The sequence below is a fragment of the Rhinatrema bivittatum genome, chromosome 1 (assembly GCF_901001135.1).
Source record: "Rhinatrema bivittatum chromosome 1, aRhiBiv1.1, whole genome shotgun sequence".
Taxonomy (NCBI): Eukaryota; Metazoa; Chordata; class Amphibia; order Gymnophiona; family Rhinatrematidae; genus Rhinatrema; species Rhinatrema bivittatum.
The window spans coordinates 704,956,180-704,972,816 of record NC_042615.1 but is presented as its reverse complement, the minus strand read 5'-3'; the positions used below and the strand labels follow the sequence as shown (position 1 = coordinate 704,972,816).

Genomic DNA, 16,637 nt, shown 5'->3' with positions numbered 1-16,637 from the left:
GAAATTCACTGTAAGAGTGTCCCTTCCACATACACACACCCTTATACAGACTCCCTCACTCTGGCACACACACATCCCCTCATATAGGCTCCCTCTCTGAAACCCACACTCCATCCTGCACACTCCCCCTCTTACCAACCAAGCTGTCTCTCGCACTCCCCCACACCCCCTCTCCTCTCTCTCACACACATTCTTTCTCACCGGCATCCCCCTCCCCTCATATAGACTCCCTCCCTCTGAAACCCACACTCAAGCATCTCCCCACCCACCCTCTCTTACCTCCCATGCTCTCTCACACCCTCCCCACCCCCCTCTCACCAACCATGCTCTCTGTCACCACCCCCTCTCTCACACACATTCTCTCTTACCGGCATCCCCCCACATGCTCTCTCTCACACCCTCCTGCTCTCTCTCACCCTCCCCTCCCCGACACACATTCTCTCTCACCGGCATGCCAAGGGACCTGCGCCGTTCGTGGCGAAGATGAAGGCCCGGTGTGCTGTTCGCGGCACGCCGGGGTCCTTCCATTTTCGCCTTGAGTAGAAAATAGCAGCGGAGACCCCGGCATGCTGCGAACGGGGCGCGTCCCGCAGCACACGCTCCGCGGTGAAAATGAAGGCCCAGCACGCCGATCGCAGCACACAGGGGCTTTCCCTTTTCACCATGAACAGCGTGCCGGGCCTTCATCTTCACTGCGAACGGAGCGTGTGCCGTGGGACGCGCTCCGTTCACGGCAGGCCAGGGTCTCCTCTGCTATATTCTGCCTGTCCCGCAATGGCCGCTGTCCTTTGTACCTGTTGTAGCTGGTGTTGTCACATGGCCACTGTACGGCGAGTTTGAGCTCCAAGGCGGCCAGGGAGCCACCTGTGCCATCTATCGGCGGGCTGGGGAACATGCGCAAGCACTGACTGACACACTACCAAGCCCGATATATTATGGATATCTTTTCTAAGTTGTGTACTGGCCAAGATAAATTCTTTTGCAACACTTTTTTAGTCTTAAAAATATTTTTTCATGTATAGCTGAACTAAAAAAAATAAAATGAAAAGGTTTTCATTATCAAAATATTAAACATTCCTCAAGTTGGGCAATATCATAATGAAGACACCCAACAGATGTACCACCACTCCAAACATCAATCACATTAGGGATGGTACTGAAAAAGTTAAACATTTTGGAACAAAAAATAGTGTTGAGATGCTTATAAATGTAGATATAAGAAAAGGCCACCTTACAAACCCAGTTTGTAATCATCGGTCCTACAATTATTAATATTTTTATAACTTTTGAATACAATTTAAAAATTGTCTATCAGTGGGCTAATACACATTGATTCATTTTATGCCCAGCAAATGTGATTTTATAGCAGTGGTTCTCGACCTTTTTTTGCATCATGGTATACCCAGCATAGGATTCACATCATTATAACACACATTCGTCTTCACCATCATTGTTTCTTCTCATCTCTTCCCTTCTCTCTCCACCCCCACCCCTTTTCCAGGCATCATCACCTTCTCTTCTCGTCCTTTCCCCCATCCCCTGGAATCATCACCACCACCTTCCCTTCCTCTCCCCTGGTATCACCTTTTCTTCCCTTCCCCCTCCCTTAACCCCCTGGCATCATCATGTTCCCCTCCCTTCCCCCACCCCCTTGTCACATTTTATTTTATTTAGGAATTTTATATACTGTTCCAAAAGAAGATCACAATGGTTTACAGTATTATAATCCTCCCTTTCCTCTCCCCATGCACCCTGGCATCATCATTACCTTTCCTTCCCTCTTCCTCCATCACCATCCCCCGGCACTATCACCATCTCCTCCCTTCCTTCTCCTCCCACCATAAGCATTATTATCACCTTCTCTTCGTTTCCCTCTCCCCCCACCTTCATCATCACTATCTCTTCCCCTTCCCCTGGCATCATCCTCTTCCTTCACCACTCTCATAATCACTTTCCCTCTCCTTCCATCCCTCTCTCTCATGTTCTATCACCTTCCCTCTCCCTCTACTCCTCTCCCCCACCCCCTGGCATCATCTTTCTCACAGGACAAGCAGGATGGTAGTCCTCACATATAGGTGACATCATCAGGATGGAGCCCAATCACGGAAAACTTTTGTCAAAGTTTCTAGAACTTTGACTGGCACCTACTGGGCATGCCCAGCATAGCATCAATCCTGCATCCAGCAGGGGTCCCCCTTCAGTCTTCTTTTTTCCGCGCAGCAGTAGCCACATGGGTTAAGGAGCTCTTCAGAAATTACTGACAGGAATTTTCCTCATGGAACTTTGTTAAAAAAAAATTTCAAAAAAATCTACCCCACAGGGGTCCCCATATCCATTTCTTTGCTCCGCGGTCGAATGGTAAGTTTTTTGCCCGTTTGCGGTCTATTCCTGTCGAGCTTTTCCCTCACGGCCTGCTGGCCATCGACCTCACTGCGACTAAATTTTGTTGAAGCCATGGCGTTTGGTTTCCGTCCGTGCCCCGACTGCACTCGAACAATGGCCATCACTGACCCTCACACGGTCTGCCTGATGTGCTTGGGGTCCGGCCACAATGTCCTTACTTGCACCAAATGTGCCCAAATGACACCAAAGGGTCACAAGGCTCGGCTAGATAAGATGGGTCTTCTCCTTCGGCCAAAAACCCCGACTCCATCGATAGCTTTGACATCGTCTGAACCAGTGCAGTCCACATCGTGCCAGCACTGGGATTCCGCTGCTATCCGTCCGGCCTCGATGACTCCATGGGTGTCGACCCCCTCTGTTTCTCCTCTGGAAAAACACCGGAGTGAACATCGAGAAAAACATAGACATCGCCATCATAAAGCTCAGGCTATCGGTACGGGTAAACCCTCGACATCGACGTCATCTGAGCCTCCGACAAGCCCCATGCAGAAAAGGCTTCATCCTCTTCTGTCTCTCGATCACCAAGGCGTTCCCCACCTGGGCAGGTGCCGGGATCCGTGATTCCACCTTCACCGGTGGACCCGGTTACACCAGTACTGCTTCCCACTCCGGAACCGGGTATTCATGCCCCAGGTTTCTGTGAGGAATTGGATCGGATGATCCAAGAGGCCATCGGCAAAGCATTCCAGGGCTTCCAACTTCCATCTATGCCGGTTCCTCCTACAGTCACCGACCTGATACCCGTGGTGCTTGCAACGCTATTGGTAAGAATGGACAAGATAATCGGTGCCCTTCCACCGGTGGATCCGAGGGACCCGACTCCTTCCTCGCCAGTTCCCTTGTCATCTGAGGAAGAAGAAGAAACCCGCTCTTCATTCTGCCATCAGGTGTACCGCCACCGACACAACCATCGATGTCACAGATTCCATCGTTGCCTCCATCGATAACCCCTTCAGTTCCAGCAATGCCGCCCTCGATGCCTCCATCGATGCCTTAGATTCCTCCTTCGGGACCATAGATACCCAGGCCAGGGCCTTCAGGGATAACGCCGTTACTTCCTTCTGAAGAACATTTTGGAACTGGTGATGACTCTAATCCTTGGACTGATGATTCGTCCCAGGATTCTGATGATCTACCTTCACAGCCCTCCCCTCCCGATGAAAGGAAGTGTTCTCCTCCAGAGGACCTATCCTTTATTAATTTTGTAAAGGAGATGTCTGAAATGGTACCATTCCAGCTTCAGCCAAAAGAGGACTCTAGACATCAGATGCTAGATCTTCTACAATTTCTCGATGCTCCAAAGGAAATCATGTCCATCCCTATTCATGACATCGTTTTGGACCTTTTGAAGAGAAACTGGGAGCACCCTGGCTCGGTGGCACCTGTTAACCAAAAAGCAGATGCCACCTACCTAGTTCAGTCAGCCCCTGGCTTCCAAAGAACTCAGTTGGGTCATCACTCGGTGGTTGTGAAGTCAGCCCAAAAGAGGGCTAGATGCTCTAAACTTCACTCTTCCATTCCCCCAGGAAAAGATCAGAAGTTTCTGGATGCATTTGGAAGACGGGTATTCCATGGATCAATGCTCATCTCTCGCATTGCAATCTACCAACTCTACATGACCCAATACAATAGGGCCTTGTTCACAAAGATTCAAGACTTTGCTGAAGCTTTATCTCTGCAATTCCAGGACCAGCTTCATGCCCTAGCACAAAAGGGCTTAGATGCTGGCAAGCATGAAGTACGATCAGCGTGCGACATCTTTGACACCGCTTCCAGGGTATCGGCAGCCGGTATCAGTGCAAGGAGATGGGCCTGGCTGAAATCTTCAGACCTCAGACCAGAGGTACAAGACAGATTGGCTGACTTGCCCTGTAAGGGGGATAATCTTTTCGGTGAAAAGATTCAAGAAGCAGTGGCGCAGCTCAAGGACCATCAAAAGACTCTGCGCCAGCTCTCCTTATTGCCTTCTGATCCCTCTTCTTCTTCCAAAAGATCTTTTAAGAGAGATTCCAAGAGGCAATTCTACTGGCAGAGGAGATACTATCCTCCAACGTCCAGAAGTCGGCCTTCTAAGCCTTACCAAAAAGGCCAACCTAGGCAGCCTAGAGGGCAGAAGTCACAGCCAGCCCCTCAACCAGGTCCAGCATCAGGTTTTTGACTCCTTTCTAGAGAACAGTACCCAGCTTCCACTTCCAACTATTTGGCGGCCAGTTGTGCCACTTCTCCAGCCTATGGCACACAGTCACCACAGATCAGTGGGTACTTGAAATAGTATCCCAAGGTTACCACCTCAACTTTCTCTCTGTCCCATTGGATTCCCCGCCTCGGCTGACGTGGAGAACATCTGACCATTCACCCCTCTTGGAGCAGGAGGTCTCCCTCCTCCTCCAGTGCCCCTCTTCCAACAGGGGCAAGGATTCTATTCCAGGTATTTCTTGATACCAAAAACGTCAGATGGTGTGCGCCCAATATTGGATCTTCGCACTCTAAACAAATACCTACAAAGAGAAAAGTTCAAGATGGTGACCTTGGGTTCTCTACTTCCCCTTCTTCAAAGGGGAGACTGGCTCTGCTCTCTAGACCTTTAGGATGCCTTCATGCACATTTCCATCACTCCGTCACATCGCAGATTCCTAGTAGGCCCAAAACACTTCCAATATCGAGTGTTATCTTTCGGCCTAGCATCTGCCCCACGCGTCTTCACCAAGTGCCTTGTGGTGGTAGCGGCCTACCTCAGGGAATCAGTGTCCATGTCTACCCCTATCTGGACGATTGGTTGATCAGGGCTCCCTCTCGGCAAGGTGCACTGACGTCCCTTCGCCTCACTTTGCATTCCCTGATCTCCCTGGGTTTTCTCATAAACTATCAAAAATCCAGGCTAGTTCCTTCACAAACTTTGTCGTTCGTAGGGGCCGACTTGGACACTCTAAAAGTGAAAGCTATCCTACCTCAAGATCGAGCTCTCACTCTCGCTTCTCTGGCCTTTCGACTGCAGTCTCGACAACATTCAACTGCACGTCACTTCCTAATATTATTGGGTCATATGGCCTCCACCGTGCAGGTCACTCTCATGGCTTGACGCGCCATGAGAGTAATGCAGTGGACTCTGAGATCGCAGTGGACTCAGTCTTCTCAGCCAATGTCCTCCACAATCCGCATCACCAAACCGCTCCGGCTATCGCTAGCTTGGTGGACAAATCAATACAATCTGGTACAAGGCCTTCCATTTCAGATTCCAGAACCTCAAATAACCTTGACAACAGATGCCTCCAACCTCGGCTGGGGAGCACATGTTGGAAACCTGCAAACTCAGGGCATCTGGTCTCCAGAGGAAGCCAAACACCAGATAAATTTCCTGGAGCTTCGTGCAATTGGATATGCTCTCAGGGGAGGTGAAGGAGAATTATTTACCATCTATTTCCTCCTCCTGAGACCGGTGGCAAGGGATTTACCTGCTCCGGTGCTACCAAGGACTTCCGGGGCCTGATGTCATCGGGCGGAGTCGGTGAAGTGACCTTAAAATCCAACCCCCCTGCGGCGTGCAGCTTTGCCCGAGAGTTCTGACTTGGCGACTTTGTTTCTGATTACTTCAACTAAATAGTAAGTTTAAATTTATTTTCCATATTTTAGAGTCCTTCTCCGAAGCCTCCACACACAGGCACTTAATCAGCTTTAACTGGAAGAGAGTTGAATACTTGCATATTGTTTCTGTTTTGGGCATTGAGAAATGCCTCATACTAAAAGGAAGGGGAAACTGAGAGAGGCGACAAATATATCCTCTCCAGTGAACCCTACCCAGCCTAAATTGAAAGTTTTTTCAACTCTGCCCCTGAAAATACTCCCGTTGAAAGAGGCACTGTGATATCTATACCTGAGCTACAAGAGATATCACCTGCCTCAATTATATCTTTGAGTCCGGGAGCCCCGAATACTCCTTCACCTCCCCTGGGAGAGAGAATGTTTCCATCTGAATTTCTCGAAACAGCCCCCTTAACATCGGGGGATAAGGTTCTACAAGAGAGAAGAGGAATAGAACTTTATAAACAGAGTGATGGTGAGGACTCTGGCACACACAAAATTGTGAAGGATGTCAGAGTTTTAGACTTAAACACCATTACTCCCCAAAATCTTGAAAAACCATTAGTAATAATGCTTGATAATGTCTGGACAGCAATTATGACGTTAGAAAAATCTATATCAACTCTGACAAGTGTTGTTACAGATGTGAATCAAAGAATGTTAAAAATGGAACAATTAAATGAGTCCCAGAGGACTCAAATAAAAGATCTAGATCAGAAGGTACAAAAGATGGAAAATATACAAACTGGATTAATCATGGGGGATTTGGTGCACAAAAAAAGATTGAGAAAATTGAAAATGAACTAAGATATCTAAATCTGAGGTTGATTAATTTCCCTCAGATTGGGGGTATCTCAGTGCAAGAACAATTTAAACAATATATGAATAAAATATTGAAGATACCTATGGATTCTATTCCACCTTTGGCAAGAATATATTTTCTTATGGATAGAAGATCAAGAGAGAGAGAGCAAGAAGAACCTCAGGAGCCACTTAATGTCACTGAATTGCTTGAAACATCAAACGAAGAGTTAGTTCAAAAGAGGGGTACGGTCCTGGTGAAATTTATATTCCCCTTAGATAGGGATATGGTGTTTAAACTATATATGAAGAACCAGACTTAAGTATTATGATCAGCAGATTTGGATGTTTCCAGATGTAACAAAAGTGACTCAAAATAGAAGAAAAGAATTCTTAGCTTTGAAGAATCTGGTAGATAAAGTGGGTGCCCAAATGATAAAATGTTATCCCAGTAAATGTATGTTAAAATTAAACAATGTAAATTATGTTTATTATGAACCATCTGATTTAAAGAAGTTCCTAGAAGCTAAGAATGTGATTGGAGAATTAGTGGTGGATTAAGGACACTATGAGCATTGGTAGAATGATAAATACAGGGGTAATAATTCCAGTTTTTATTTTTCTTGTCTTATTTCCTTAAATATGCTCAATCTAAAAGTTTTTCAAGTGCCTTTCAATTTCATAGTAGCAGGATGTCTAAATGGATCTGTATAATGTGGAAAGTTAGTCTTGATTTTTTTCTTTCTAAAATATATGAACAAGTTTGGAAATGACTAGTGTAAGTATTCTATGTTGACATCCATATTGTAAGGTGACAATGTTTTGTCATGAACTAAAAAATTCAATAAAGATTAAATTAAAAAAAATATATATATGCTGTCAGGGCTTTTCAGGATCACCTCTCCAACCCAGGTCATCCTGATTCAAACTGACAACCAGGTGGCCATGTGGTACATCAACAAGCAAGGAGGAACTGGTTCCTACCTCCTGTGTCAGGAAGCTGCACAGATATGGGCGGAGGCCCTTTCCCACTCGATGTACCTCAGGCCACCTACTTGCCGGGAGTGGACAATGTGTTGGCAGACAAGCTGAGTCGCACTTTTTAACCGCACGAGTGGTCCCTCAGCCCCACTGTAGTGGACTCAATATTCCAACGTTGGGGTTATCGTCACATAGACCTCGTTGTGTCAGTTCACAACTGCAAAGTAGGGAACTTCTGCTCTCTCACTCGCAGCCAACACCGCCAGCCCAGAGATGCTTTCTCCCTCTCGTGGGCCAGCGGTCTCCTTAATGCATACCTTACACTTCCACTCATCTCAAAGACTCTCGTGAAGACTCTCGTGAAGTTGCGAAGGGACAGGGGGTTAATGATTCTCATAGCCCCTCATTGGCCACGTCAGGTCAGGTTTCCAATTCTCCACAACCTATCAGTACACCGGCACATACCTCTGGGGAAGGACCCGCTTCTGATCACTCAGAACAACGGCTGCCTTAGTCACCCCAACCTCCAGGCCCTCTCCCTGACTGCCTGGATGTTGAAAGGTTAATACTTCAACCTCTTAACCTTTCAGAGAAGGTTTCCCGTGTCCTGGTAGCTTCACGAAAGCCTTCCACAAGGCAGTCTTATCGTTATAAATAGAACAGGTTTACGGGATGGTGTACTTCATGTCCACCGATCCCTTCACTTGTCCCACACTGAAGTTTCTGGACTATCTCTGGCACCTGTCAGAGTCAGGCCTCAAAACTTCTTCTATCAGGGTACATGTCAGTTCGGTAGCCGCATTAAAATAAAGGTGTCGGGAATGTACCCATTTCAGTACAGCCCCTTGGCACACACTTTTTAAAGGGCTTGCTTCACCTTAAACCTCCACTGCGCTCTCCGGCCCCTTCTTGGGACCTCAACATGGTTTTGGGAAGGCTCATGAAACCGCCATTTGAGCCTTTCCAATCCTGTGATCTCTGCTATCTCACATGGAAGGTGATTTTTCTTTTGGCAATCACTTCCGCCCGCAGAGTTAGTGAGTTACAGGCCTTAGTTACCTACCCGCCTTACACTAAGCTTCTGCATGATAGGGTAGTAATCCGCACTCACCCTAAGTTTTTGCCTAAGGTAGTATCGGAGTTTCATATTAATCAATCCATTATACTACCCACCTTCTTTCCCAGGCCCCACTCAAACCCAGGAGAACGGGCTCTGCATACCCTTGACTGTAAACGTGCTCTAGCATTCTATTTAGACTGTACAGCTGCCCACAGGAAATGCACTCAATTGTTAGTTTCCTTCGATCCCATCAAATTGGGCAAACCTATGGGTAAGCAGAATCTCTCCTCTTGGTTAGCGGACAGCATTTCCTTTTGTTACCACCAGGCAGGCATTCCGCTTCAAGACCGTGTTAAAGCACACTCGGTCAGGGCCATGGCAGCATCAGTAGCGCACCTACGCTTGGTGCCGCTTGCTGTGACATCTGTAAGGCTGCTACCTGGAGCTCTCTCCACACCTTCGCAGCCCATTATTGTTTAGACAAGATTCCATCTTCGGCCAGTCTGTGCTACGCAACTTATTTGCGAACTGAGGTACCAACATCCTTCTGTCAACCCGGTGGAGTTCAGGATGCCCTCTACCAAATTCCACCCCAGTTGTGCCTGTTGCACGCCTTTGGGTACATTTGGTGCATTGCTTGGGCATCCTCAGCTCGGTACTCACCCATATGTGAGGACTACCGTCCTGCTTGTCCTGTGAGAAAGCAGAGTTGCTTACCTGTAACAGGTGTTCTCACAGGACAGCAGGATGGTAGTCCTCATGAAACCCTTCTGCCACCCCACGGTGTTGGGTTTGTTACGTTTTCTTATTTTTCGCATGTAATTTTACTATAAGACGAGACTGAAGGGGGACCCCTGCTGGATGCAGGGTTGGTGCTATGCTGGGTATGCCCAGTAGGTGCCAGTCAAAGTTCTAGACAAAGTTCTTGACAAAAGTTTTCTGTGATTGGGCTCCATCCTGATGATGTCACCCATATGTGAGGACTAACATCCTTCTGTCCTGTGAGAACACCTGTTACAGGTAAGCAACTCTGCTTTCTCTTTCCTCTCCCACCAACGCCTGGCACAAACATCTATTTCCTTTGCTTTCCTTCTCACCCCTGGCATTAGCACTTTGTCATCCCTCTCCCTTGGCATCATCACTTTTCTTCTCTTCCCTCTTCCCCATCCTCTGACATCATCAGCTTCCCTTCCCTTTCCTCTCCTCCACCCCTTGGCATCATCACCTTCTTCTCTTCCTTCAGCACCACTCCCTGGTATAATCATTTTCCCTCTCCTTCCATCCATCTTTCACATGCTCTGACATCACTTTCCCTCTCCCTCTATTCCTCTCCCCCACCCCCAGCATTTTCACTTTCCCCTTCCTTCCCTCTCCCCACTCCCTGGCATCATCCCTCTCCCTCCACCACCACCCAACAGCGTCACCACTTCTTTCCTCTCTCCCCACATCCCTTGGCACATTCAGCCGTTCCCTTCTGTCTCCTATGTCCTGGAACCCGCAGAGTCTGTGAGTAGCTATGAATGTGCATTAGTTTCAAATGAATTTGTAAAGCAAAATGAATAAGGGTTAATTGTTTCTTTTTGGGGACCCCAAAATGAATTGTGTCCCCTGAATTAAATGAATCCTATTTGTTTCATTCATTTTTAATCGAATGATTTCTATAAGTCATTATAGTCATTTGACTCATAGAAATCAATAGAAGAGCAACAGGTATACAGTTGGGAATTGATACAAATTATAGAACAGACAGCCAGCAGACATGTAGGATAGACATATCAAGGAGACAACAGGGATGACATATCACCACAAAACAATTATTCACTCCGACCTATCACTGCACACTGGGTACAGTGACACTGATCTTGAAGACTGAGCATGTATGAGAGAAAAAATGTGTGAAGCTTGCTGGGCAGACTGGATGGGCCGTTTGGTCTTCTTCTGCCGTCATTTCTATGTTTCTATGCTGTGCATTTGTTCTGAAGGCTTTGTCTGTGAAGAAGGGTGCTATTTGAGCTCTTTGAGTTCTAGGTTAAGTTTTCCCAAACAACTTTTTCTTAGCTTCTAGTCAGATGAATCCAGAGCAAGTGGGTTATGCACTCCTACCAACAGATGGAGACTGAGCAAGCTGATGTCACAGCACATATACCCTTGCAGGGACCTCAGCCCGCCAGTATTCTCCGTCTGCAGAAGATGGTGGACATACATTTCCCCCACAGGGGATTGCTTCAATTTTAAGAAGGAGAATTAAGGAAGGAAAATTACTTCCCCACTCTCCTGCAGTGATACCAAATGATCTCTCCCCCAGTTGAGATTTCCTGAGGTGATTTCCATGGTCCCTCAGAAGTATGCCTTGACCTGGTAGCAGATTTTCTGGCATGGGCTTAGCTGTTTGAGCAGCTGAAAGGCAGTGGGTGCTGGAAGCCGAGGCAGCAATGACTGCAAAAGCCCTCTCCCCCTGCAGCTGGAGACCTTATCTATGCTCAGCCAGATAAGGCTGAGCTCTGGTAAGTTTAAAAAAAAAAAAAAAAAAAAGGAAAGTACAGAGATTTAGCTTCCTCCTCCCTCCGGTCTCTGTGCTTGGCACACTATTCCGAAGTTCGTCCTGCTCCACGGAAGGTCGAGGGATGTAGGCAGCCTGGCGGGTTTAGCAGCCTATCTAGGCTAGGCCCCACTCCAAGGCTTTTGCTGCGCGCTGTGTGGTAGGCTGCAACAGCTTTTTGTGCACTTTATTAGGCTGCCCTCTACAGGCTTGTCGGTTCAGCATGTGCGGCTTGCTGTGCATCCAGTTTGTGCGCCCAGTTTTTGGGTGCACAGAAAAGCCTTATCCTCTGAGCGCCCTTGTTAAGCACCACCTAGTGACTGCACGCTTACATCAATGCACATCTAGCACTGTGCGCTTACTTTTTGTGCGTATTCCTGTTGTCCACCTGGGTGAGTGCCTAGGTGTGCGTGCATAAATATTGGGGACACAACTTTTTGGGTGGCTATTTGAGCGCCTAGGTAGGCACACACAATTATTGGATGCATATCTTTTTGGGTGCCTAGTTACTACGACTACTATTACTTATTAACATTTCTATAGTGCTACATGACATAAGCATGCACAATAGGACACTGGCACCTATCCCATGACTTTCTAATTGCATGGCCTGAAAAACAAAAGTGTCATATAAACTCAGGAGTTTTCTAAATCAGGGAGCAACACCAATGATTCCTTCTGTGTAGTTTTATCCTTTAATGAAATGGAAGCTGGAGAATGGAATTCCGTCTGACGCTGAAATTCTTGATAAGGCGCAATAGATGACTGGGACTGAAGTTCTACAGAGAACCTCTCTAGTATGGGCTCTAAGTGATCTTTTGAAGAGGTAGATGGCCTTTCTGCATTATAAGAATTTACAAACCCTGAGCAAAGCTTCTGAATGAAGAAATAATATTCTGGCAGAGAAAGAAATGGTAATTAAGTCTGTCTTCATCAAAGAAAAGTCCAATTCTGGAACTAAAATAGGTGATATTTGAAAAGCCGAGGAAGAATTTCTGCATTTGCTCCAAGCAGAGTGGTTGGCCCTGAAGGAGATGCATTAGACTATACCAAAGGCGATGGTACTGATTTGTTGTTTTATGCTGATTAATGTGCTTAAGCATATGACCAATTCAGTTTAGTTATTTGATACAGCAACAGCCATTAGAGCTAGAAGGCATGATTGATTAGAGCATCTGGTCTAGCTGGTGCACTGTGATAGAGTAAAAGAAACAGTAGATGTCATAAAGGATTAGTATACAGCTCTACAGACCCTAGAACTGTTCCAGTGAATCAGTCCTTCCAAAGATTCCTGCAGCAACCATTCAGGAAAACACTATTATTTATCTTGAAGGAATGATAATCCCTATTATGTTATAGGCAGTGCATGTTCCCTCATCAGCAGCATCGTAAGCAACAGGCCAGTCTAGGATTAAGGGCAAGTCTCAACAGCTTCCTCAAAGGTCCAGTCGAGTTTTTGATACCAAGTTGATAAATGCTATCAACTATTTCCAAACTTTCCATTGAGGGGAAGGCATCAATTTTTTCTCCTCCAGTGAGATCTCATCACCACAGAAAGTTGGGTATTCAAGATAAACATCAAAGATCGCTGCTAAAATTTTGTCTGTTCACCACTTTCTGGACCAACTAGACATTCTCAAGCAGGAACCAAACTCCCTATTGTCAACCCAGGTGGTGGAAACTGTTCCAATGTCAGAAAAAGGGAGGGGATTCTATTCAAGATATTTCCTTACTCAAAAAAATTGAGATGTCTTTGTTGCATTCTAGACCTCAGAGATTTGAACACTTTTCTCAAAAAAGGAAAAATTGAAAATGAATTCCTTGGGCAATATCTTTCCACTTCTAGGAATAGCGATTGCCTCACAATCTTGGGTCTAAAAAGTACTTACAGACACATACCAATGCATAAGTCATACAAGGAAGTACTTAAGCTTTACCCTGGAATATCATAATTTCCAGTTCAGAGTCCACTTTTTCAGGCTAGCAGCAGCTCCAAAGCATTTACCAAGTGTTAACAATAGTAACTGCACACCTCAGGAAAACAGTTGTTCGTATTCCCTTACTTAGACGATTGGCTAATTTCAAGCCATCTTACGAGGATTCTAAAATAGATGTGAGGTTTATTCTCTAGATTTTGCAGTCCTTGGGATTCATAGTAAATTTCAAGAAATCTCATTTGACTCCAACTAATCAACTTTATAGGAGCACAATAAGGAAAAGACTTCCTCCCAATCCAATGGCAGGACACACTGGTAATACTAGCTCATACCTTTTGCAATTCACGGTGGGTGACTGTCAGATTCTCCATGAGGATGTTAGGTCACATAGCAGCCACAGTGCACATTACCCTTTTTGCATGTTAAACATGAGACAAGCCTAGTGACATCTCAAATTTTGATGTAACCAACACCTACATTTGCTTTCCCACAAGATAGATATCTCCAAGCATCTTGTTTGTTCCTTGCAGTGATTGACAAATTTGGAGAGCCTTCTTTATGGTCAGGATTTTCATCTTTCACCAATACAAGTACTGTTAACAATGCCTCCTATCAGAGTTAGGGAGTTTATTTCAGTGTAGTTTGTTCTCAAGGGACTCTTCAAGAATCCTGTCTTCACATCAACCCATTGGAACTCCAAATGATAGTGAGAGCTTTTTAGATTTTTGAACCGTGATTAAAGCGTACAGTAAAACAGAAATGAACAATCAGGTAGCAATGTTTTCCATAAACAAGGAACAAGCTCCTCAAAACTTTGCAAAGAAAATCTCAGATACAGAATTTGGCAATGTTGAAAAATATTCAACTCTGCGACTTATCAGCCTGGAAAAAAAAAGTCTCAGTGCACTCATGGAAGAGTCGTCTTCAACCTTATGGTCTGTCTATCACAGCACAGTGGAGTGTTTTCGTCAATGTGGTACCTCTCCCATCAACCTCTTTGCATCTCCTTACAACCAAAAGTTCCCCCTCTATTCCAAAAGAACAGCCCATAACTCCCTGGCATCAGATGTGTTCTCAGTTCCATAGAGCTAAGGAGTTAATGTATGCCTTTCCTCCAATTCCTCTCATTTCAAAGAAAAATTATCAAGGGACTCAAGAACAATGATTCTCATAGCCCTGTTTTAGCCTCTACAGATCTGGTTTCCATGGTTACAGAAAATGGCCATAACTCCACCAGTTTGTCTGCGGATATTTCCAAACTGCCTCATTCCAATCTTCAATCTCTAGCTCCCACAGTATGGATATTGATAGCAAAATAGGGCAAGTCATGCTCCTCCTGTTGGAGGTAAAGCAAGTAATTTTAGCAGCTAGAAAACATGCTGTCAGATGATCATATAACTTCAAATGGAAAAGATGTTTGTTTTTTTCTGGTGCTCTTCGTACTGAATAACTTTTCACATATCCTACTGCCTTTCTAGTTCAAAACCAGCTTCACCTTGCTCATTCAGGATTAAAATCAAATTGTAAGAGAGCATTTGAGTGCTACAGTGGCTTACCATTAACAATCATGAAGCCTGCCTGTTTCTCAGTACCCTTGCTATTCAAGTTCATTAAATATGTCACCTATGACTTCCAATCAGTCTCTCTAGCTCAATAGAACTTAAATATAGTTTTTTCTTAGCTTATGAAGCATCTATTTGAACTCTTTGCTACGATGGACATTATTCAAAATATTGTTCTTTATAGCTTATTACCTCATCTCACAGTCAGTGAACTTCCAGCTTTAGTGGATTATGCACCTTATACCCAAACTTTTAAGAATAGAGTAGTGTTATGAACACATCCAAAATTCTTACCTAAAATAGTATCTCATTTCCATTTGAATCATTCAATTATGCCTCCAATTTTTTATTCAAAATCTCATTCTTCTTCAGCCAAACAGTCTCTTCATACTCTAGACTGCAAAAAAGCCCTTTTGTTATACTTAGAATGAACTAAACCCTTTAGAAAATAATCTGTTATTTCTCTTTGGATGCCAACAAAATGGCTATCCAGTCAAAAAACGAACATTGTCTAAATTGTGCATTTTTTTCTGCTTCTCGAATGCTGGAATCCATCTTCTGCAAAATATAAAAGCTCATTAGAATCGAGCAGCTGCAACACTGATGGCTCATCACTAATTAGCTTAGATTCAGGATATCTTTAAATTGGCCACCTGGTCATCCATATACCCTACCACCAAGTTTTGTTGTTCAGACCAGGACTCTCGTAGTGACAGTAAGTTTGGCCAAGCTGTTTTTAAAAGCTTGTTTAAATAAGAGCTTCAGCTTCCTTCCTTTTGCCTTATTGGGATAGCAAAAATTCTGCATGTAAAAAAACATTTTATTTCATAGCAGCTCTCAGCTTGGGAGTCCCCACTTGTATGGCTGCCTTTGTTGCTGCTTGTCTTCAGAGAATGCAAAGCGGCTTATCTGTAACAGATGTTCTCAGTGCATAGAAGAACAAAAGTCACACAATCCCACCCACCTTCCCAGTCAATTGAAGACAGCTTGTGAAGGGACTCGGGCAGTGGTGGCAGCATGGGAACTCCATACATGCTCAGGAAGACCTTTTGTCTTTCTGAACTCTGAGATAGCATGTTCCAGCATGGTGCTGTCGGATAACATCACCCACTTGTGTGGCTGTTGTGTTCTCTGTGGACAGCAGAACAATTACAGGTAAGCAACATAATTTCACTTGCATTAACGATTTGTTGATATTTCTTAATAGCTTCATTTTTACATTACTTCATCCTCCTAAGTTCATTTTTGTCTACATAGTAACGATTCTAAAATTATAAAGTTCCCAGTCAGGTGACGGTCCTTTATGGAGACTGAGGTTTGGTGGTGCAGTTTGATTATTACTTTATAAATGAAAGTGATTGTTGTCGCCTTCGAGAAATAAAGGCAAAATTGACCAGAACTGTATTTAAAGAGTGTGCTTCACGTTTCAATTCAGATATCTGAATTGATTCTTAATTTTGGTTCAAATAACTTTTGCTTGTGAAAATCTGATCTTTTACCTGCTTGCCTAATTGTTTTTATCCTTTTTTTTTTTCATCTTTACACAGGAAGGTAATTTGAAGAGATATCCTACACCATATCCAGATGAACTGAAGAACATGGTTAAAACAGTTCAAACAATTGTACATAGACGAAAAGATGAGGAAACATCTGAAGAACTTGTCAAGGATATGAAGCGGAATGAAATCCAGCAAGTTGCAGTAAAAGATGTGGGTGTGAAGGTTAGAATTCTTACCAATACCCAATTTAACATGATATTAGCAGTTAAACATAGT

At 44.7% G+C, this 16,637-nt stretch overlaps 1 protein-coding gene across 5 annotated transcripts in view; it reads left to right on the top strand.

The window, feature by feature from the left end:
- ERBIN (erbb2 interacting protein) overlaps positions 1 to 16,637 on the top strand; it is a 716,810-nt gene that overhangs the window by 535,379 nt on the left and 164,794 nt on the right. For 4 of the 5 annotated variants that reach the window (XM_029576039.1, XM_029576010.1, XM_029576000.1 and 1 more), the window contains one exon: positions 16,410 to 16,583. In XM_029576039.1, the coding sequence (XP_029431899.1) occupies positions 16,410 to 16,583 (174 nt within the window). The remainder of the gene's footprint in view (positions 1 to 16,409; positions 16,584 to 16,637) is intronic. The other variant, XM_029576020.1, reaches the window with a different exon arrangement.